Below are 24972 nucleotides of genomic sequence, written 5' to 3' on the forward strand. Positions count from 1 at the left end.
TCCAAGGCAAGAAAAATGTATACATAGTAATTAATTATATTAATGTATTATAACATTGTATTATTATTAAAAATATATCTACTTATCTATAATATAAAATTTTAATTGTTTAAAAACTGTACTTTTTTAAAAACAATTATAAAAATATGTAAAATAAATAATACTTTTTTAACTAATTCTAGATCATCGTAAGTCTGATTTTTCCGCCGATACAGATACATTTCAGAATCCAATGCTAGTGTGGTTAGGTAGTGACTATTCTTAATATATTTTAGAGTATTTTATGGCAGATTCAGCATTTTAATATTATTTGCATTATTTTTATTACGAATATATTCTACACATGATATTTCTATCAGTGTTTTTTTTTTTGTGGGGGGGGCGCCAAAAAGGTATTTTGCCCCGGGTGCCAGTTATGCTTGCTACGCCACTGCTGTATAGCCCACTTCTTAATTTCGCACTGACAACATTATTTCATTATAAAAAACATGTTTTCAATTGAGTAAAGAAGATCAGTTGCATAAAGTTTATTCAAAACCTAAATGCAATCAATGTGTTGAGTGCATCATTATCAACAGCATCATTAGTTTAAAACTCACGAGTTTATTTAAAATGAATGCAAATTATCTAAGAATATGAGAATTTTATTAACGGCAAGACAATAAAAAACATTCAAATATTTCATAATAAACTACAAATAGATAAATACACTGTTTAATTAAAATAATTACAGTATCTTCTTAAAACTTTTATAATTACAGCTAGAAAGCTTAATTGAAGCTTGTAAATATCTACTTCATATCACAGTTGCCAAATCTGAAAAATTTAGCTGCCATTACACATTGTAAGGGGCTGAAACTTATAATAGCACATATTCAAATAAGTTAATTATCATCTTCATTTATGCAGTTTTCTATCATTTCCTTCAGATTTGGATTCTCCATTGCAGCAGCAATTCGTTCTTTATCATTTAACTGTTTGCTGACTGTAAAAGTTCATAGGTAATTGCATGTTCTTAACAAATATTAGCAAATATTTATTTTCATTATTTAAAATAAATTTTTAGTTTTTCTAAATAATAAATCTCTTAAATTAACACTCATGAATAAGTAACTTAGGAAATTCTTAAAATACAAATGCTAAGATTTGCATTTAAGTAAGCATAAGAAGATTTATAATAAATACTAATAAAGCAATACAAAAACAAAATTTCATCGAATCACATAAGCATAACTTTGTTCAATGACTTTTTACTATGCCTCTGGCAGCATAAAAATTCCTTTTTTAATAAAAAAATCATTAAGTTTATTTGTAGGGAATTTATCGATGTGTTATTTGATAATCTCCAAAGAAATTAATTCCAGGCCATTCAGAGAATTTTGAAGTGATCTGAAGAAGTGAAAATCTGAAGGGCCAAGATATGGTGATTATGGATGGGTGACACAAAATAACCCAGGCATAATCAATTAGTATTTATCTGATACAGTCAGTCAATATATGCTGCTGAACATTGTGATGATGGGAGACAACTCCTCTACAGTTGGTCAATTTTGGGTGCTTTGCTTCGATTTCTGCTTTTAAAACTGGCATTTGGGAACATTATTTTTCTGAATTTATTACCTGATTGGAGGCAACAATGCACAGTATACAGTTCCTTTGTAGTTCCACACAAAGCATTAATTTTTGGTATGCTGGCCCCCTTGATTTTCCAATTTGGCTTAACCCAAGATATTTTTCTTGTAACATTATTAGCATCTATTTCTGATGTTCAGTAATAAGCCATTTGAAAAAAGAAACTTCTTTATTTCTCCTCAGCAGAGCATTATGTGTCGAAATTTGAGCAAGCATATTCTGCTTGGTTAAAGTATGGAGAATCCATACATCATTACAGTTTACATACCCAGTCTTTTTCGAGTGATCATGTACTGTAGTTTTTAGAATATTATTCTGCCTGATAAGTGCATGAACTATTTAATGTGGATTTTCAAGACAGCTTCTTTTAATAGGTCCTTGTTTGCAGAAGGCATCACCCAGAGTGGGCATCATCTTTAAGGCTGAAATTCCCACACTTAATCTTCTCAAACTACTCCAAGTACAGCACAAATTTACGTCTGACTAGCACGTTTTCCCCTTATTTAATATAAAAGAGCATATAAAAAAATGAAATTTTTCATTCTTCACAGTAAAACTGCACTAAAAAAAAAAAAAAACAATGGCACAACACATGCTAGAATCAAGCAATACGAGAGAAAAGATCGCTCTTAAACATCTGCTTTGATCAAGGATAGCAGCTGTAGCCAAATTAACAGAAGAGAATGTGCTTCAATTTGAAAAACTACAGAACTTTCCAGATGACTTAACACTTATTCTAGGAGTTGAATTGTACTTAACATATATTTTCAATACTTTTGTTCTTCAGAGAATATTTATTTATATCTACTAATTTTTTTTTTTTTTTTTTTTAATCTAAAAAAGCATCGACTTCTTGGTTTTCTTATTCAAAATATAAAATCAAAGCACCTTAGAAATTTCATTTACTTTTTTTACGCTACTTCATATGTTTCTTCTAATTTAAATCTTTAATTTTAGTAATATCCAAATTACTTTGTTCTAAATTACTTTTTCACTAAGATAATATTTTGGTTCTTTTTCATTTAACATATACTTTTTTGGGGCATATTTTCTTAGAACCAAGTGTTATAAGCTTCATCTTGCTTTTTTTTTGAGGGGGGAGGCCTATAAATGTGTATTTTAGTTATCAATACAATCAAACTTTCATTTAAACAGTTTTTTTTTTCAATTAATTTCCCGATACTTACGGAAAATCAACCACAAGAGATGGCACCAAACCCAGAAAAAAAAAAAAAAATGCTAAATACAAGAAAAAAACTTTTTTTTTTTTTTCCTTCAAATTTATGACCTAGATAAAAGGTTGTGTGCACAAACTTCTCTCAGGTAATTATTCCAATTTATAACAGTCTTGTCACTTAATTCTAATTCTTTTCCCCATTCAAAAGTTATCAATTCTCTGCGCCAACTATAAATGAATCGAAGTGCAGTCAAAAATGAAATAGTAGAACCTTCGAACCATGTTCCCTTTCGAATTGACACTCGCTTTGCATAAGCATTAATGTTGCAATGCCATTGCTTCTCAGCTTTTAAATAAGTGCCATTTTATGTCCATTACACATTTTTTGAGGCCAGTAAGATTCTATAACTTTGGGAATATTTAACAGCATGCTCTTCTGTAGCACGCAGGTCCCAAATTTAATTTTTTTTTTTTTTTTTTTTATGTGGGATAGAGGGGGGGCGGAATTAGTCTTTACTCAAGAATAATAACTAACATGTGTAATCAAGGTTACACCAAACCCAGCGTGTTTGAAGAAGACTTTTCCATTTTTGGCAAAAAATCACATAGTCTGGCATCTTTTCTTTGGTAGGCAAAAACGGTCGACAGGATTTCCTTAAGTACCAATTTCATTATTTAGGATTTTGAATATTTTACAGTAAATCATTTTTATCATTAATTGAATTTATGTGGTGCTGCATATACTTCAAGAAGAAACTTTGTTATTTACGTATATCCTGTTGACTGTGAAACCATTGTAACCTTGAAGCCACATTTTGTTTTTATGAACAAAGATATAAATTGTTATTTTTGCATCTTTTTTTTGCATTTTAAAAACAAGAGGTATAGAATCACATTTGTGACTAGTATTAATATCAGTAAAAGTATCAATAACTGATTCTAGGCATAGATTAATGCTATATAATAGACATATTCCCCACTTTCATAACTACTATGCACATTAGGTAAAACCATTCTTTTCCAGAATATATTTAAAAAAAGGCCCTTCATTTCCAGAAAATATCTTCTATCCTTTAAACTCTCTTCTGCAGAATCTTAATTTTTATGCTGACTTTCCCCCTAAATCAATTCTTTAAAATTTCTGGCATTTTCTTCTTGACATTTTTATAAATTTCAGTAAATATTTGTATTAAGCAAGTGGAGATAAGCATTTGTGAGGTAACCTCATGAACTTGCATTCTTTTAGTAGAATAGTCAATATAGTAAAAATCTAAATTAGCATATTTGAGATTTAAGTAGTGCTGGATTATCAGTTATGACATTAGCAGAATAAAACTGAACAATGCCACAAAGCAAATCTTCTTTTCATGTTATCAAATGTACTAAGAAATAAATTTAAAAAAAAATTGCATACAGTATACAGTCAAAAGTCGTTAATCCGGACTCGTCGGGACTTCGGCGATTCCGGATTATAGATCATCAGTTTAAATCTGGTAAGTTAGCATGCAGAAATTATAAAATTAAAAATATGAAACCGTAATTTTTGAAATAAAGAACAATTATGATCTAAAGGGTATCAAAATTTACAAAAAAAAAAAAAAAAAAAAAACCCTTAATATTTATTTGTTTACTTTATTAAAAATTTCTTTTAATGTAAGTTGTTTAAGTTGCTTCGTTTTTTATGTGATAATACATTCTCTTTAATTCTATAAACAGACATAATTTCTTGTTCAGTTACAAAGTTCCGCTGTTCAAATCCTATAATTGCTGTGTCAAGAATACCGACTAATTTGTCAATCGAAATTTTTTCGTTTTCAATAACCTCTGTTACTTTCTTCGCTATCGGAAGCGAATTATAATGACGAGGAATTTGATTTAAATCATAGACGGAGTACATCGAGATGAAATACTACATTTAGTAAGGAATTATAAGTCAAATAAAATAAAAACATCTGCCCTGCAGATAAAGATAGTGCTGACAGATCAACTTCCAATTCATTGCGCGCCGCAGCGTTAAAGATAAACAAACATTAAAGTTTAGATAAACAAAGGATATGCCTTTATCCATTTTTTGTAGCAATTCCACTTTTTGTTTAATGGACTTCAAAACATACTTTCACTTTGTAGATCCTTTACATATTAGTACATATATATCAGAAATTCTATTTGACATAATCGAAAGTTCAAGCTTACTTTTATAAAATTGCTCTAACAGTCTGCAAAAAATAATAAGCCGAATCCAATTCGAAGATTAAGGAACGATGTAATCTGCAACATTAACTGAATTAGATAATTTTAGCTTAGCTTATACCGTCCGTTATACATTAAATGCGCATTCGTAAACATATTTTGCGCACGCACATATTCGCAGCTGTAAAGGTCTTACGCGCATGTGTCTACGAGACGCATGCATGCATAAAACGTTTGTAGCTGTGAGGTCATGATTATAGATCATTCTGGATTATGGGTGTCCGAATTAACGACTTTTGACTGTATTAAACTGATCATATATTTCTTTAATTTTAATGCTTTCAGTTAAGAGTGCTCACTTTCTTAAAAAGAAATTATTCATATTTATCCTGATATTTCCAAGAAAAATTCTGTAATTAATAGTTCCACAAAAGCTATTATAAATATATGAGTTATTTCTGAATCTAAAATGAAAGAATGAGCATTAAATCTAACATATATTCAAAATAACATAAATACTTCACAATTAGCAAAATTATTATAATTAAAGTAACATTAATATTAGGTTATAAATTAATAACACTAGAACACATATCTAAATGTGCTTATTCTTCATGTGAAAAAACTTAAAATCGATTTGAGATTTAAAATGCATTTTAAAGTGTAGCTGGTTAAATTTCAAAATTAATCCAAGCACAAATATGAAGAATTTCAGTATTTTTTAAAAATTTGTTGGTAAATATTACTGTAATTTTGATAAAAGTTGCAAACATTTGGAATACAGGTAACTATATAAAAAATGCGAGTTTTTTTTTTTTTTTTTTTTTTTTTAAGAGATACTTACCAGCATGTGCTGTAGCGTGAGTACCTTCTTTTAAGTATATATCCAACTGTAAAAAAGTTAAAAGAAATTTATACTTTCAAATGATATGAAACTATTTAGTACTCTACACACTTATAAAGTTTACTACCTTCAATTCTTTTCCCCAGTATCTCTCCAATTTTATTCTAACGCATAAACCTAAAATACAAAAAGTAGACATATATATCTACTATTGAAAGAGTAAAAATTTTGACAAATTTTAAGATAGAATAACAATTATCTCACCGATGACAGTAGCCAACGAACAATGCGGCACTGTAGGAGTTAATTCAATACTTACAACACGGCATTTTCCGGATATTTTAACAGATATGTCATTTTCATTAATTACTTCTAATTCTTCTAATGTTTGGGGCTTTTCAGGGTCTTTAATAGTTTTGATTAAATCTGAAAAAATATTAATAAATTAAAATGCAAGATTACTGGAGTTCAATATCAACAACAAACATAATAATAAGAATAACAACTGTACCATATATTTCACCTATTAACTCATTATTATTTTCGTTATTCCCTATGGGCGCATCCATTTTGGATATTTGTTTACATCCTGCTACTTTGGAAACACATTTCAAGAATCTGGAAATGATTTCAAGAAATTTTAAATTGTCTGCTTGGTGCAAGGTTTGGTAAACGTGAAAAATATAAATAAATACAGCAATAAATAATGAGTAATTAAAATTAAATGAAATTACTACGAGATAGAAATATAGAATGAAAAGACCAAAAAACCGGTGAGGTTACCAGGTCTGAGTGCAAGAGCAGACTGATAGAATGAGAGCTCATAATTTTTTTTTATTATTTAATTCAATTTAATTTTTTGTTAAAGCTATACATTTAGTCGCTAATATTTTGGCCATTTAAAAGAAGCTGTTGCCTGGCTAAAAGAAGCTGTTGCCTTGCTGAACTCGCCTCTGTTGCCTGGCTTCGCTAATGTTTGCATGTGGATGCAAGTTGTTTCGGTCACGCTTCTGTTTAAGTTTGACACCGGTGCTTTCAGCACCTGTCCACGTACGCAATTTAATTTTTCTCCGTCACATTTTTCGGCAAAACGTAGGAAGTACTCGTAGGACTCTTCCCGAAAATTGGGGCAAAAATCGATTAAAGAAATATAAAATAAATTTCATAAGAAAGATGGAAGATCCTAAAGTACAAGAAGTACTTCAACCTTTGCGTACGGCTGTCAAAGAACAGGTATGCAGTTTTCTGTGGTGTTTTTACTGTGTATAAATTTCATAACAATGTTTTTTTTTTCGGGGGGGGGGGGTTTGTCTTTCTGGATTTTATAGTTTTTCAATATTCTGATTATCACGTTTGATGTATAAAAGGTATTAACATAATTTTGTTTTGTCATTTTTAAGGGAGATTTTGTGCGCTCTTTAAAAGAAACTGGAGCACCTGAGTTAGATATAAAAAAGGCAGTTAATGAGTTGAAATCAAGAAAAAAAATTTTAGAAGCAAAGGTAAATCTTTCCTGTTTTTATTCATGTTTTGAATAGTTTAATTTTTATTTACATTTAATGACTGTTTTCTATAATAATCAGATCATTTTTAAATTACCATGTATCCTAATACTACCTATTTATTTCAGGAACTAAGATTTTTTAGTTTTTAAATATTTATTAGTTGCCAACAATATTTTTTTTAGGGTATTATATCTTTGTAAACAGTATGTAAAATTGAGTGATATTATTATCGTTCATTTTAAAAATTCAAAAGTACAACATACATTTTAATATGAATGTAATGAAGCCCTCTGCAATTTTAGAACAAAAATTCCCCTGCAATATTACAACATACATTTTAATAAGAATATAACAAACCCTCTTGCAATTTTAGAACTAATTTTCCTATCAACAAAGTTAACAGTATTATATGTTGTATTCCAAGGATTTTAAGTAATAATCATTGTCAGATATAAAGTATTTGTAAACAAAGCATCAAATCGCATTCTAAGCAAAAGTAATTAATCATTTTACGAAATTTTTTCCTGTTAGTGTTGCTTTCAGATGAAGCAAGTTTTTGTTTCTAACAGCTTTTAATTTTCATTAATCTGTTTTTTAAGTTATATACTAGGTCAATAAAAAAAAAAAAAATTAACTAATTTTTGAAAACTTGAATTAAATCTGGTCTTTAGTCTCTTCAATTTAATCTTTTTCTGCGTTTATATATTGATGTTTGCTTTTGCACTAAGCTTGTAAAGCTCCTTAGAGGGATTTTTAAGGACTCTTTTAACAATTTGCACTAAATGCTCTATATAGACTACTTATTTTAGATTTCTTTGGGAATAGACAAGGCCTTTGACAGTGCTGGATTTACGTATAAGCTACATAAGCTATAGCTTAAAGCGCCGCCCCCAATTTCTTGGGGCACCCCCAAAAAACTGTACCACATCCCATATATATATATATATAAAAAAAAAAAAAAAAATTGACTTATATCCCTCCTAAAGGGACTTATATCTCAAATAATTTAGCATCTCTTCTAATCTAAATCCAGGCCTGGCCTTTGAGATGGCAAATATAAAAAGCAAAAAATAAAACACTGTGCATTATGTGATTCTTGCGATTTTTCATTATAACATCTGTGGCTTCATCTTAGAGTTGTAACTCATTGCTACTTGCTAAGACATTGATTCTTTTGTCAGGTATTGTAGATAACCTATAAAGGTGTTAGACACTTTTCAGTCAAAGGACTTTCAGAGGTCAATCTAGTCACAGTATAAGTACACTGAAACTGGTGTATAAATGCAAAAGGGGTGAAGATGAATTTGGCTGATCTTTGGAATATGGTAACTGGTAGTTTGGCGACATTTTGGAGGCGTTAAAGGTTACTACCTAGGACTTTGGTAATAATGTGAGAAGCACTCAGTTCCGATTACGCATTATTTTGTGTGAGGGAAATAAGAGATCATGAGATATGTCATGTGACATTAATGGACGAATTACAGTTGTTTAATCGGAAAAGGGGGGAAATCTGGAAATTTCGTATTTAGCTATATTCTGTGTTGTGTGAAACGTGACATTAATGGACGAATTACAGTTCTTTAATCGGAAAAGGGGGTTAATTTGGAAAAGCTTCATTGTGTGTTGTGTGAAATAGTGTTGATTAATTTTCGAATTGCATGGCGCTATGTAAAGTGAATTCTAAATTTTTTATGTGTTTATCTGATAATAGTAATAAGTTGAGATTGTGTGAAAGGAAGGATATTAAATTTTAAGTTTAAATGGCGGTGCAAGAAATATGGTGAAAATGGACATTTTGTGAAAAGGAGTGTAAGGAAGGGTACGTGGTTTGCTGAAAGTAGTTTGAGTATAGGTGAAATTTTATTAATTTCTTATTACTTGGTGAATAGACTTCCAGTTGACTACTGGATTTAGGATTTAGAAATTAGCAGTAGTACTGGAGCGACGTAATGAAGATTCTGAAGAAGATTAGGTAAGTTAGTATTTTTAATCATTTGAGGATATTATTTTTATGCATTGTTCTAAATGTAAGGAGTAAATAAATTAAAATGGTATTATTTGAAAATTGTTATTAGCAATGATTTAGTTTAAAGTAATTAGGATTGTAATCTAATTTTTATTAATTTAATGTATGTGCTTATTTATATTTTAAGTAGTGTTTTTTCATTTAATTATATTTTAATTTAATGATCGTGATTTTGTGAGTTATGTGTTTGTAGTATTTTGGAATATGTTTGAGTAGTATACGTTGAGTATTTTCATGCATTTTCGTGAAATTTTTCTAATTTATGAGAAAAAAGCAGTGTACATGGATATAGTGAAGAGTGTGTGCAATGCCATTTTTGTGCAATTCTGGGATTTTTTTTAAGTAAAAATAAGTCGACGTGTACATGGTTTAGTGATATTTTAATTAAATGATAGTTATTTTGTGAATTTTATGTTTGTAGGAATTTGGTATACGTTTTAGTTGAATTAAACGTGCATTGAAATAATTTAAATATTTGACACTAAGTATATGTAATGTTTGCGGTATGAATTCATTGGTGACGTTTATAATATAATAGATAATTTAGACGTAAAAGTTTTTGGATATTTTATTTATTTTATACGTGAAAATGTTCATATTTGGAAAGGGTATATACTTTTTCGCGATAAGGTAATTTCATATATATTCTTTTTACCGGGTTTAAAGATTCAGAAAATTGTCATGCATTTTCGTGAAATTTTTCTAATTTATGAGAAAAAAGGGTTGATCTTTACATTATGGTAACTTGGCGTTTTTTTGGCGAAAATTTGCGGACCAACTCTCCTACAGCAACCCTCTATTTTTTTTTTCCCGCCGTACAAAGTAAAGACATGTTTCTTTTCTTTTTATCTACTGAACACTTCTTCCAACAATCTACTAGCTGAATTACACTTATGCTAGAAATTTTATCTAACAAAACTGCTTAATCATGACAAATATTCACTGCAAAATTGGGAAAAAGTGCACAATACCATACTCCTAACGCGTTTTTTAAAATAACACATACACATAAACCATGTACACGCCGACTTATTTTTACTTAAAAAAACATCCCAGAATTACACAAAAGTGGCATTGCGCACACTCTTCACTATATCCATGTACACTGCTTTTTTCTCATAAATTAGAAAAATTTCATGAAAATACATGACAATTTTCTGAATCTTTAAACCCGGTAAAAAGAACATATATGAAATTACCTGATCGCGAAAAAATTTATACCCTTTCCAAATATGAACATATCCACATATAAAATAAATAAAATATCCAAAAACTTTTACCTCTAAATCATCTATTATATTATACACGTCACCAACGAATTCATACCGCAAGCATTACGAATACTTAGTGTCAGATATTTAAATTATTTCCATGCACGTTTACTTCAACTTAAACTTATACCAAATTCCTACAAACATAAAATTCACAAAATAACTATCATTTAATTAAAATATCACTAAACCATGTACACGTCGACATATTTTTACTTAAAAAAACATTCCAGAATTGCACAAAAATGGCATTGCGCACACTCTTCACTATATCCATGTACACTGCTTTTTTCTCATAAATTAGAAAAATTTCACGAAAATACATGACAATTTTATGAATTTTTAAACCCGGTAAAAAGAACATATATGAAATTACCTGATCGCGAAAAAGTTTATACCCTTTCGAAATATGAACATTTCCACGTATAAAATAAATAAAATATCCAAAAACTTTTCCCTCTGCATTATCTATTATATTACAAACGTCACTAACTAATTCATACCTTTACTTCATTACAAATGGTTACAAATACTTAGTGTCAAATATTTAAATTATTTCCATGCACGTTTACACAAATTACTTTACTTCCACCTTACATTTAGAACAATGCATAAAAATAATATCCTCAAATAATTAAAAATACTAACTTACGTATTCTTCTTCAGAATCTTGATTACGTGTCCGATAAACTTTTCTTATTTCTGGTTCAGGATCTTTAAAATCATACTTATAGTTCACACCAAGGTACCAAGTAAAATAAATAACTTAATAAAACATCTTTACTTCTATCTCGCACAACCTTAAAGAAACACTTATTACCCCTTTCAATCCCACTAAATACCCATTTCGAATTCACTTTAGTTAGGGCCATGGGATCCAAAAATTAACGAACACTGTTTCACACAACACAGAATAAAGGCAAATACAAAATTTCCGGATTTTTTCCCAATTTCACCCCTTTTCCGATTAAAGAACAGTAATTCGTCCATTAATATCACATGACATATCATATGATCTCTCATTTCCCTCACACAAAATAATGTGTAATCGGAACTGAGTACTGCTCACATTATTACCAAAGTTCCAGGTAGTAACCTTTATCGCCTCCAAAATGTCGCCAAACTACCAGTTACCATATTGTAAAGGTCAGCCGAAAAAAGCAGTGTACATGGATATAGTGAAGAGTGTGCGCAATGCCATTTTTGTGCAATTCTGGGATGTTTTTTTAAGTAAAAATAAGGCGACGTGTACATGGTTTATGTGTATGTGTTATTGTGAAAAACGCGCAAGGAGTTTGTGATTGTGCACTTTGTCCCAATTTTGCAGTGAATATTTGTCATGATTAAGCAGTTTTGTTAGATAAAATTACTAGTATAAGTGTAATTTGGCTAGTAGATTGTTGGAAAAAGTGTTCAGTAAATAAAAAGAAAAGAAACATGTCTTTACTTCGTGAAGACAAAATGGTGGCGGAAAAAAAAAAAAAATAGAGGGTTGCTGTAGCAGGGTTGGTCGCCAAAACATCGCCAAGTTACCATAATCCAAAGATCAACCATGAATTTTAGTTTTCAAAATTTATTCGCTTTCTATGCTATCGCTAAAGTGCGAAAGTTGTTAATGTGCGCACTGCCTAGGTAATCTGCAGATTCACTGATTTCCTCCATTAAAGTGTGGAATTAAGAGTTTTTCACATTTTACCTAGGTGAATATGTACATTAGTGGTTTCTGTATAATTAAAGTTCAGAAGTTTCCTTTTCCTCGACTTCGCACATTACGTACTAGGCACTCACTAATCTGCACATTGCCTACTAGGCACTCGTTAAACTGAAAATAAGGTCTTTGCTGGAACAAGAGCAATTTTTCTGTGTGCTTAAATTAACATAATGTTATTAATTTATTTTGCGATATCCATAAAACCAAATTAATACAATCAACAAATTAGTTGGTAGAATCAATTATCAATCAATTAAAAAATTATTATACGAAGAATGAATTAGTTTACACTATTACAATCAAGGAAATGAATTAGCAAAACCTTGGTTATTTTCTCACTCCTTTCTGCATGCCTTCATGGTGTAATGGTTAGCACACTTGGCGCATAGTTGAGAGGTCCAGATTTGAGTCCCGGCAAAGGCATTGCTCATTTGTCTCTTCTGTTAAAAAATAAATAAATAAATAAATCTTAATGATTCTACATTAGCACCTGAACTAAAAAGGGGAGGGATGATGATTCTTTACCATCAAGATTTGGCAATTGGATTCTCTAATCCTCAGTCACCCTTTAAAAGAGGGTATTTTCTGCCTTCTTTCTGCATGCCTTCATGTGTAATGGTTAGCACTCTTTGTGCATTTTTGAGAGGTCCAGGTTCGAGTCCTGGTAAGGGCATTGCACATTTTTCACATCTTTGCTTCCATAAAATCCTAATGACTCTACAATATGATAAACTATGCTTACTTATTAGTGCAATCTAAAAATTGATGACCCTTTGAATTATATAGCAGTTAGATTTTGCTAGAAGCACACCTATCATTTAGATACGCAGTTGCATTTTTTTAAACCCTGCCCAATCAACAATTTAAAAGTGTAAGTGGTTCCTGTTTTATGTGTACAGAAACATTACTGTTGTTCCAGCAAAGCTCCTATTTTCACTTTAATGAGTGTTTAGTAGGTATTGGGCAGATTATCTAGGCAATTTGAGAAACGAAACAATTTTCTGCACTTTAATGGACACCCTTGTTAATCGGCAGATTACCTGCAGGACAGTTGATTTTCGTACTTTAGCTGTAACATCTAGATTTTTAATAAATCAACGTAGCATTGTTAATGCATATTATTGTATGAAATAAAAAATTTAACAGTCACTTTTATTATTTAAATAATATATCTACATAGTAATATAAAGAATATTTTCTAGGAGAAATTTGGTCATCCTAGTTGTCATAAGAGTTAATGGAACACAGAACCATACTTATGGTCCTGAGTTCAAATCCTAGATAAGACATAGATGTTTTGTGACTGTTTTATGTTTCTCGAATAAATGTTATTAAAATCCATTGATTCAAATTTCCTGAACAGATCAGTGGTAGGAGAATAAAAATACTTGATTCTCAGTTTCTTTCATCATGCTTTTGAATAGAAATGGGGCAGAACCTAGGCAGATTGTATTGCATTATTTGCTTTAAATAAATACAGTCAAAAGTCGTTAATCCGGACTCGTCGGGACTTCGGCGATTCCGGATTATCGATTTTTCCGGATTATAGATCATCGGTTTAAATCTGGTAAAATAGCATGCGGAAATTATAAAATTAAAAATATAAAACCGTAATTTACGAAATAAAGAACAATTATGATCTAAAGGGTATCAAAATTTACAAATAAAGCTTAATATTTATTTGTTTACTTTATTAAACATTTCTTTCAATGTAAGTTGTTTAAGTTGATTCGTTTTTATGTGATAATACATTCTCTTTAATTCTATAAACAGACATAATTTCTTGTTCAGTTACAAAGTTCCGCTGTTCACGTCCTATAATTGCTGTGTCGAGAATACCGACTAATTTGTCAATCGAAATTTTTTCGTTTTCAATAACCTCTGTCACTTTCTTCGCTATCGGAAGCGAATTATAATGACGAGGCATTTGATTTAAATCATATCAAAGATGAAGTACATCAAGATGAAATACTACATTGAGTAAGCAATTATAAGCCAAATAAAATAAAAACATCTGCCCTTAAGATAAGGATAGTGAATTCATTGCACCCCGCCGCGTTAAAGATAAACAAAGTTTAGATAAACAAACGTTAAAGTTTAGATAAACAAGCGTTAAAGTTTAGTTAACAAAATATATGCCTTTATCCATTTTTTTGCAGCAATTCCACTTTTTGTTTAATGGACTCCGAAAGATACTTTCGCTTTGTATATCCTTTACATATTAGTAAATATATATCGGAAATTCTATTTGACAAAATCGAAAGTTTAAGCTTACTTTTATAAAATTGCTCTAACAGTCTGCAAAAAATAATAATCCGGATCCAATTCGAAGATTAAGGAACAACGCAATCTGCAACATTAACTGAAATAGATAATTAGATAATTTTAGCTTAGTTTATCCCGTCCGTTATACATTAAACGCGCATTCGTAAACGTATTTTGCGCACGCGCACACGCAAATTCGTAGCGGTAAAGGTCTTACGCGCATGCGTCAACAAGACGCATGCGCAGAAAGTTTGTAGCTTTGAGGTCCGGATTATAGATCATTCCGGATTATGGGTGTCCGAATTAACGACTTTTGACTGTAGTACAATCCAGCAAACTTTGAATCAGGTTTAAAGCTAACAGATATTTCAGTCAAAGGTAATCATTCTTGAGTAACGATTTTGATCTGTTTTTTTATATACAGGCTCTGATTTTATATAATTTTACTAACTGCTAAAGAAGTTATAATAATAAAAATGTTGAAACTAACCTATATAACCAATTATTATGTGGTAAATTGATAAAAAAATTTTTTTTTTTTTTGTTTTCAGTCTATTAGTCATTGTTTGTAATTTGTAAAATAGTTGAAATTTAATTTTTATAATCTCCTGTGTAAGCTGTAATTTAAACCTTCTAAATTCTTCTTTTAGGAATTGGAGCTTGCGCCTCCTGAAGTGGGTTTTGACCGAGCCCGCATGGAAGATTTACTAAAGAGACGCTTCTATGTTGATCAGTCATTTGCAATTTATGGCGGTAAGTTATTAGTGATATACAGGTGCTGTTAACACATTTTTGTAATGATTTTGATTTTTAATAATTGAATTTAAATATTAATTTTAAAATATACACATGACTGGCATCAATTTGGAATAAGGTTTAATTATTGTCTGCATCATTAAAAATATTCTTTTCTTTAAAATGTGTCTGAAAAATAAACAATGGAGCGAAGGCTATATTTTTGCTCTGTTCAAAGGAAATATTCTTATTCAATTATTAAAAAAAGATGTGAAAGCATGGTTTCAATATTTCTACACGTAAAACAAGTGACATTAATATGAAAGGAAAGAAATGTCAAAGTTTACATCCGACTCAGGAAAATGCATACCCAAAAAAGGTACATACAGCTCTTATTAAATCTGAAGTCACATCTCATATTTTAAAGAACAATTCAGCCCTCCAAAGAGCTATTGCAAAATCTTTAAATATCTATGTAGAACTGTGAACAAAATTATAAAATTTGATTTAAAGCTAATCAAAACAAAACAAACATCCCCCCCCCCAAATGATGTTCATTGTGTAATGCCAAAACGTGTTTCTCATTTTGAGAAGTATGGGCAAATTGCTGTATGGAAATTATTTGGCAGGTGAGAAATAGAAATATATAGCTACAATTGATGATGCTTGGATATAGTTATCTGATTGCAATAGAAAAAGATTGATTTATTTCTGAAAAAAGAGGAGAAAAAGGCTTAATATGTTGGTTCAGAGAAAACAAGGAAAGTTCTCTGAAGATTTTATGATTATTACTGGATTCACTTATAATGTAAAACTTAAAATAAGGAAAGTAGGAAAAAAGCCAAAATTAATTCAGATTACTATAAGAAATATGTTTTCACACCTATTTTTAAAGAGGAAATTCCATCTCTGTATCCAAACAATCTTCACTCTGTTAAGTTCCATCAGGGTAAGGCTCCAGGCCATACCTCTGAATCTACTGCTTTGTTTTTTGAAAAAAATAGAGAAATGAAACTGGAATTAAAGCTATTCCCTTTAAATGTATCCCACCCAAGTCTCCTGATATGTCTTCTGTGCATTTGGTTTTTTAAATCAAGCTTTTTGTAAGTAGCATCCCAAAACATTGGATGAAATCTGGAAGATTGTGAAGGAGGAATGGAATAAAATCAACCTTGATGTTTTAAGAAAAGGACCTTTATCTTAGAAATCAAGATGTAATATGATAGTTCAACAAAAGGACTATCAGTTTGAACATATTAGAAAATAAAAGGTAAAAATATATTTACGGGTGCCCCTTGGCGAAAATTGACGATTTTTGGCAGTACATGGATGCTGACTTGTACAATTCTCTGACTTGTTGTTTTGGCTTTGTAGCGGTGATTTTTGTTTGGCGCAAAAATCGCTGCTACACAAAGACAAAATAACAAGTCAAAGAATTGCACAAACTCAATATCCATGTACACATCAGCATATTTTCACTTGAAAAACAAATCAGAAAATTGCACAAACTTGGTATTGTGCACTCCCATGATTTTATCCATGTACACATAGACCTATTTTCACTTCAAAAAACATCAGAGAATTGCACAAACTTGGCATTGTGCACTTCCTTCACTTTGTCCATGTATATGCATCGATCAATTTTAACTTGAAAAGTCAAAGGAGCTCCCAATTCTACAGTAAAGCCAAACAAAAATTACATAATCTCAATAAACATTTAAATCAAACAATAAAAAAGATAACATAAAAAAGGAAATTCATCTTATGCATTTAAGCACTACACAAAACAAATATCCACTTACCTTATTTAGAAATTTCTGAGTCCTTCAGTCTGTGGTACACAAAATTCCTTAACAGCATCCAAAAACTTCCTAAAATTATCTGAACTAGAATCTGTATATCATCATCGGCATATAAATTCACAAAAATAAGAGTTAAAAAAAATATCCTCCGTAGTGTCGATGTCCTCTGACATTCAACCATATGCAATTCCTTCCTACAAACAGGACATTATAATGGCTACTAAGTAAACCTTCATTTATACACCGGTCAATTAATGCATTTTCCTCATTTCGTTCCAAATCGTACAGAAACTTCGAATTAATCTTAACACATTCAGCCATTCTACCATCTAAACCACAAAACAATGTACTTCCTTACCAACACACACCACAAGCCCTTACAAATCTTTTTCCTGTCATTCAAAATTTACGGCAATCATGCAACTGATTACATCATAATAGGGTTTCCATGACATTCATCTACACAAGTTATCATAAATGAAACAATAAATTAGCTAGAAATGAAATAACAACTTTGTGATAATACAAGGGGCACCCTTCAATCTACTCTAACCAAATAAAATTCTAAGATTTGTTTATATATAAATCTTTTCAAAATCATTATAAAAATGTGTGAACACCCTCTGTAATTAATAATTTCATTTTAGATTTGCTCTTTTAAAGATAAGATAAAATATTTTATTTAATATTATTTATATTATTTTCCTGTATTTAAGAAGACTGACTAAACCTCAAACATTGTATAAGTTAAGAGCAGTAGTGGTTATTAGAAGGGATTTTAATATATGATCTACTCTCGATTTACTGAGGTAATACCAAAAGTGATCATAATTCATAATCATAGTTATTCCAAGGGCAGTCTCATAGGAAAGAGAAATAATCACTATTATAATTAATAAAAATATTCTTAAAAAGTTACCTTTATCAAGTATAAGAATAAGTTTACCTAGTTATAAATTAAATCAATATTAAAAAAGAATTATATTGTAAATAATGGTAGAATAACCATGATTGGAGATGAAGGAATTAAGCTATAAAATAACATTAAAGAATATTATAAGAGACCTTGGACAATTTATTGATTTTAGACTCTATACCCTTATTATATGCACTTAAATTATATACTTTTGTAGCTCCAAATACTAACGATAAATACTCGCAAATGCTAACATCATATGCTGTCACTGCTGTTATTCCATAGTTTGTTGTTTTTTTTTTTTTTTTTTTTTTTTCTCTTTTTGTAGTTTTCCATTACAAACATAAAGTAGTAACATATTAATTGAATTAAAAATGTAACAATGATAATTTGGACGCTTGAAAGTGTAGTTAATGTTTGTTTTGTGTTCCCCTCCTTTTTTTTTTTTTTTTTTCTGTTGCTGTTTTGTTTTAAAGAAATATACATCACAAGAATTATCATGTACATTTGGAAATTATCACATCTTTGGAAAGATATATTAACAGTTCCACATATGAAGTGAACGTGCTAAGACGCTGTAAGTTAATGACAAGTTCTGTTCGAAATTTAACTGTTTGCTAAAAAAAAGTACTGAAAGTAAAAAAGTACTGAAAATATAAAAACATTCCTTGAAGTAAAGTATTCAACTATCTGATATGTTAAAATGATGGCAGTTGCATGCAGTTATTAAAAAATTGCTATGAAATGTGGATTGTATTCCAAGCTAATGTGAAGGAGATGGAGATTTATTGTAAGAAAATTCATCGGATTAGGAGAATAACCTGCAACAAAAGCTAATTTTGAAACTGTTAAAAGAGTCATTAGGACATATGGATACAATGGGCAATAGCAAGAAGAAAATTATTTGTAGATAAGAAAACAATAAATATTTGTTCGGCATTTGTGAATTCCTTTGTAAACAAAAATTCATCCATTGTTCAGCATTGGAACACTATTGTATTTATGAGTGAGTAAAAATTTAATATATTTGGGTTCAACAGATGAGCTGTTGCGAGATAAAACCAAATGAAGTAATGAATCTGAAAAAACTGTTGCCAAGCATAAAGGTAAAAGTATAATGGCTTGGATATGCTTTCACTGCCTTTGGGATGGGAAATTTACTTTTTATAGAAAATAATATGGATCAGAATAAATACAGTCAAAAGTCTTTAATCCGGACTCGTCGGGACTTCGGCGATTCCGGATTATCGATTTTTCCAGATTATAGATCATCAGTTTAAATCTGGTAAGATGGAATGCAGAAATCATAAAATTAAAAATATAAAACCGTAATTTATAATAACAAGCAATTATGATCTAAAGGGTATCAAAATTTACAAAAAAAGAAGCTTAATATTTATTTGTTTACTTTATTAAACATTTCTTTCAACGCGCGCATGCGTACCTTACGCATAGCCAAAATTAGAAAATTGCAACCAGAAAACTATTTGATTTGTATTCGTGATATTTATAATGATGAGGAATTTGATTTAAATCATATCAAAGACGGAGTACATCGAGATTAAATACTACATTTAGTAAGGAATTATAAGCCGAATAAAATAAAAAGATCTGCCCTGAAGATAACGATAGTGCTGACAGATCAACTTCCAGTTCATTGCGCGCCGTGATGTCCCCCCCCCCCCACGCAGAGCAGTGTGAAATTGATAAACAGATTTCGGAACGGTTAGATAAACAAAGGAACCTTTATTCATTTTTTGTTTGATGGACATCGAAACATACTTTCGTTTTCTAGATGCTTTGGGAGCTCGAGCATCGGAAATTCTATTTGACATAATCGAAAGTTCAAGCTTAACTTTCATAAAATTGCTCTTACAGTCTGAAAAAAATAATAAGCCGGATCCAATTCGAAGATTAAGGAACAATGCAATCATCAACATTAACTGAAATAGATAATTTTAGCTTATACCATCCATTATACATTAAAAGCGCACGCGAAAACGTATTCTGCGCTTGCGCAGACGCATATGCGCAGTCGTAAATGTCTTGCTCGCACGCGTAAAACGTCTATGAGCATGCGTCAACGCGGCGCATGCGCAGAAAGATTTTAGCTTTGAGGTCCGGATTATAGATCATTCCGGATTATGGGTGTCCGAATTAACGACTTTTGACTGTATATAAATATTCTTAATAGAAGCCTGAAAGCATATGCAGGAAAATTTGGAGTAGAATAGATTCAAGTTTTAACAGGATAATGATCCCGAACATACAGCTCTAAATATCCACTTTTGGTTATTGTACAACTGTCCTGAAGTTATCAAAATTTCTCCATATTCTCTAGACTTAAATCTTATCAAACATATATAGAGTTGGAGAAAAGAATAAATAAATATATTTCTTCAGAAGCTGTATCAAAAGAAATTCTTATGGAGGAATGGAAAAATAGGGAACATTATTAATAAAAATATTAGTGAATTGCATACCAGAGTGCATAAAAAGTGTATTTTTAGTTGAAAAGTGTCTAACAAAGTGTTGGATGTCCCATTATTTGCATGTTTTTATAAAGTATAAACTGCTTGTTTAGAATGTCCACATATTTATGTAAGTTCATTTTCTAAACTTTTTGAATAAATCTTTTTTTTTTTTTTTTTTTTTTTTTTAAGTAGGTTTTAAAAAGATGACCAATGAAATGTCATTTTGCTTAAATTACATATATTTGCAAGTAAAACTGAAAAAAACTCAAATGTCCAAAAAGAAATGTGAGCTACTGTATATGTTTCATGGTAATAAATGATCAAATATTTTTGTATTTATACATGTTCAGCACATGTGTAACATTGTGCAAGTTTTTCAGTGGTTTTCTGCATACATCAAGTTTTTCAGTGGTTTTCAGTGTTTCACATTGTTACTAATGTAAGGAATTCTGCCCCATTAGGGAGAATAATAAGATTATTTAGTATATAATCTCGTTTGACAAAAGTAGTTAGAATTCTATTGAAATTATGTAACTCATTAGAATATTTAAAAATTGAATCTTGATTTAAATAAATAAATCGTTATAAATTGCCTATTACTTGTGCTAAACCTGCAAAGTAATAAAATAATAATTTATTTTCTAATAGATTATTTAGTATATCATCTCCTTTGATATATTTAAAATTGAGTTTTATAGCATCTTAATTATTTCAGGTGTTACTGGACAGTTTGATTTTGGCCCAGTGGGATGTGGAATAAAAAATAATATTCTAAGTCTTTGGAGATCTCATTTTATTTTAGAAGAACAAATGCTAGAAGTTGATTGCACAATTCTAACACCAGAGAATGTTTTAAAGTAAGTATTAATTATTAAAAATTTCATCAACCAGGCTTAGAACTCTTCTTTCCCAAATAAATAATGTACAGTGTCTCACAAAAGTGGTGGGACACTTGTGCTTTACAAAAGGAAAGTTTAATAAAATAAATTAAAAAAACATGTAAAAATTTTTTGTGAGTGTGTTTCATACTTAAATTTAGTAACAATTATTACATAATATACATTTTCTCAAAATATTAAAATATTAATTTAATAAAAATACAATTGTTTAGAACGGAGCAAAAAATGGCTCACATAAGTGATGGGACACCATTAGATACTACTACGTACTACAATAAAAATATTTTTTGGGGTCTTTATTTTTACTCAAAAGCAATTGCCAATAATTTATAAAACCGTCTGCAGTCTTTCTGTCCAGTTTGTTTTGGAATTTTTGTGTTTTTTAGCTCTGTGCAGCCATGAATGCTAAACGAAAAGAAACTTTGCCTGAAATTCGAAAATTAGTTGTTAATTTGCATATTGAACGTGGAAAATCTATTAGAAAAACTGCTGAAAACTAATTATTCTAGTTAACTTGAGTCATTCAACCGTTTTTAATATCATTAAACGATATAAAAAGAATAATATGATTCAGGATAAAAGGAGACCTGGCCGACCATCAAAGCTATCTAATGGAATAAAGCGAATTATCATTCGAATTATTAAAAAAAAAAAATCCAAGAATGAGTGCTGCTAAAGTTACTGCTGATTTACAAGCATTATATGGAGTAATTGTTAATCCTGAGACTATTAGAAGAGTAATTCGATCTGCTGGATATCACGGTAGAGTAGCCAGGAAAAAATTCTTCGTAAGTGAAAAGAATAGAAACCTCGGACTGGCTTTCGCAAAATCCAGCATAAATAAGAATTCTGATTACTGAAATGAAGTTATATTTGCTGATGAGAGTAAATTTAATATATTTGGTTCTGACGGTAGAATCTTGTTGTGGAGAAAACCCAGGGAAGAATTTCGCAAACAGAACTTGGTGCCAACAGTAAAACATGGTGGAGGAGGAGTTATGGTATGGGGGTGTATGTCGTCAGCTGGAGTTGGTAATCTTGGTTTTATTGACAGTATAATGGATCAGTACAAGTATATTGACATTTTAAATCAAAATTTGAAATCTTCAGAACGAAAATTGAACCTTCATAACGATTTTAAATTCTACCAAGACAATGACCCCAAGCACACTGCTTTGAACGTTAGACTCTGGCTGCTGTATAACTGTCCTGAAATAATAAAAACACCACCACAATTTCCAGACTTAAATCCCATAGAGAATATTTGGCAAGAATTGGAATCAAGAATTCGCAAACACACCATTTCTTCAAAACAACAATTAAAATCGGTGCTTCAACAAGAATGGTGTAAAATCACTCCAGAAATCACAAAAACATTAGTCGAATCCATCCCAAGAAGATTAAATCATGTTTTAAAAGTAAAAGAAATCCAAGAAAATATAAAAACCTTTTAAAAAGTAAAATTTTTGGATAAATATTTGATGGAAAAGTAAGCGTCCCATCACTTATGCGAGCCATTTTTGGCTCCGTTCTAAACAATTGTATTTTTATTAAATTAATATTTTGAGAAAATGTATGTTATGTAATAATTGTTACTAAATTTAAGTATGAAACATACCCACAAAAAATTTTTACATGTTTTTTTTAATTAAGTTTACTATAGTTTCCTTTTGTAAAGCACAAGTGTCCCATCACTTTTGTGAGACACTGTACATTTTCACTTTAGTCTGTGTGTTTTTTTTTTTTTTTTTTTTTTAATTCTTTTTCAGTTTTACATAAACTCTTTTATTTTATCACCTTAGATTAGATCTTGAAAAGAATGAAATAAGGAATAATATATCTGTCATGCAAAAGGTTGATAAAACATTATTTAGATAGTTTTATTATGTTGTGGAAATAAAATTCAGTAGAAATCTCTTTGAAATTCACAATTAAAGAGTTTTATGTAGCCTTGAAAAGTTAATGCACTAAAAATATTTGATAGAAATCTCTTTAAAAAAAAGGTATGTTAGGGACATATTTTGTGCTAAATACAGTAAAAGAGGTCTATATTTAGAGGGACGATATATAGGGTGTCCGTAATTAAACTTGAAACTTGCAAGCAGTCGTTTATTCTTCATTTTAATTTGGGTATATTGACCTTTCTATTCTAAAATAGTAAATGTTTATACTATATCAATTTAAATTGCATCATTTCAAATTAATCTTCATCATACAATATTATATAATGCTACAATGCAGGAACATTTTAGTCAATCAGATTAAAGATTTCAATTGAGAACCAAACATTTTTGTCTGAATGCATCACTTTTCACTTCTGCTTCACTCTTGCAACTTGCCACTGACTGCGGTCTTCAAAAAGATATACTTCATAGGTTTATCTGTATCGATGTGAAAATTCTTTTAGAGCAGGATCATTTTACTTATGTTAGCTTGATGAAAATGTGTGTCAGCCATGATTAAAAGGGAAATAATTAAGTTCACCTATATCTGCTACTTTCTTATGTATGCATTGCCAAATCATTACATGTATATGTATGTAATAATCTATTTGTATGATGATGTAGAACTTGATGATAAAGCTGATGCCTGAATTAGTCACAATCATGGCTAGTTGCACATCTTTATTAATGACTAAACATTCTGAATAAAAACACGAGGCTCAGTTGATTCAAAACGTGACCATGCTTCAATAATTAATACATTCTTTTCACATATTCATATGAATATATTTAAAGTAAGAAAGAGAAAGTGAGAAGAATGCATAGATTATGATATACTGAAATTAGATTAAAAATAATCAAATTGTGTCTTTCTTTTATTTCTGTTAGTTAATTAAGATTTTTATTCAAAAATTTTTATCATTCTTATTGCATAAAAGTTCTTTTGCCATTTTGTAAGGATATGTGTCATGGGCAGGGTTAATTGTCAGTCATAAGGCAGTCATAAGTTAATTGTAAGCTTGTTACCATTTTAACTAAAAGAAGACTTAAAGGGTTATGCAAATTAAAGTTAGAATTTTATCTTAGATAAGTAATTGTATGAGAAATATGACTGTCTTGTAAACCTAAATTCAAGTATATCATTATTTGTATTGAATAAGATTTTATTAAAATGGATTGTAGAGAATCATGTTAACTTTAAAAAATATTGCTTAATTTATTTCACAGATTTTATATTGTGTTGTTTTGATAATATTTTTCATGATTACTTTTCAAATTCCACATTATGATTTTAAATTCTATAGCTATTATTAAACTGATTAATTTTTCTGAGACATAAATTAATTTGTGATTTTTAAACTAACAGAGTGTTTAATTTGTTCAAAGAGCTTCTGGACATGTTGACCGATTTGCAGACCTGATGGTTAAAGATCTGAAAAATGGAGAATGCTTCAGACTAGATCATTTAATAAAAGGTAAATAGATTCATGAAATGTTTGTAGATGCATTGAAGTAACTGTGTTATATTATAAAAGTTAACATTTAAATTATTTTGCTGATAATTTAAAATAAGTCATGTAGA

The 24972-nt window shown here is 29.9% G+C and overlaps 2 protein-coding genes across 3 annotated transcripts in view; one reads left to right on the plus strand and one right to left on the minus strand.

Annotated features, from left to right (window-relative positions):
• Positions 1 to 696: 696 nt before the first annotated feature.
• On the minus strand, positions 697 to 6768 carry galla-1 (cytosolic iron-sulfur assembly component galla-1). Of its 2 annotated transcripts, none has more exons than XM_035351439.2 (6): positions 6627 to 6768; positions 6367 to 6461; positions 6108 to 6269; positions 5971 to 6020; positions 5844 to 5889; positions 697 to 985 (listed from the first exon to the last, which is right to left on the minus strand). In XM_035351439.2, the coding sequence occupies exons 2-6, from the start codon at positions 6410 to 6412 to the stop codon at positions 885 to 887; spliced, it is 405 nt and encodes a 134-aa protein (XP_035207330.1). In that variant the 5' UTR covers positions 6413 to 6461; positions 6627 to 6768; the 3' UTR covers positions 697 to 884. The 2 variants fall into 2 exon arrangements, with proteins under 2 accessions (XP_035207330.1, XP_035207329.1); XM_035351438.2 differs by having other exon boundaries at positions 6355 to 6461.
• A 37-nt stretch (positions 6769 to 6805) lies between these two features.
• The window catches only part of GlyRS (glycine--tRNA ligase), an 83611-nt gene continuing 65444 nt past the window's right edge, over positions 6806 to 24972 (plus strand). The window contains exons 1-5 of the mRNA XM_085824402.1: positions 6806 to 7076; positions 7244 to 7345; positions 15272 to 15374; positions 21264 to 21405; positions 24777 to 24865. Of these exons, the coding sequence (XP_085680528.1) occupies positions 6816 to 7076; positions 7244 to 7345; positions 15272 to 15374; positions 21264 to 21405; positions 24777 to 24865 (697 nt within the window). The 5' untranslated portion in view covers positions 6806 to 6815. The remainder of the gene's footprint in view (positions 7077 to 7243; positions 7346 to 15271; positions 15375 to 21263; positions 21406 to 24776; positions 24866 to 24972) is intronic.

This window comes from Stegodyphus dumicola, chromosome 9 (assembly GCF_044657685.1).
Source record: "Stegodyphus dumicola isolate Sdum_Otavi_A_Nest chromosome 9, ASM4465768v1".
NCBI classification, from domain to species: domain Eukaryota; kingdom Metazoa; phylum Arthropoda; class Arachnida; order Araneae; family Eresidae; genus Stegodyphus; species Stegodyphus dumicola.

What these genes read in the sequence shown, in the direction of transcription:
- galla-1 (XM_035351438.2), bottom strand. Translation starts at nt 6,412, where the DNA reads ATGGATGCGCCCATAGGGAATAACGAAAATAATAATGAGTTAATAGGT. An exon ending in ACTGGGGAAAAGAATTGAAG is followed by an intron (nt 5,890 to 5,970) that starts GTAGTAAACTTT and finishes ACTTTTTTACAG; the next exon opens with TTGGATATATACTTAAAAGA. An exon ending in TCACGCTACAGCACATGCTG is followed by an intron (nt 986 to 5,843) that starts GTAAGTATCTCT and finishes GAACTTTTACAG; the next exon opens with TCAGCAAACAGTTAAATGAT.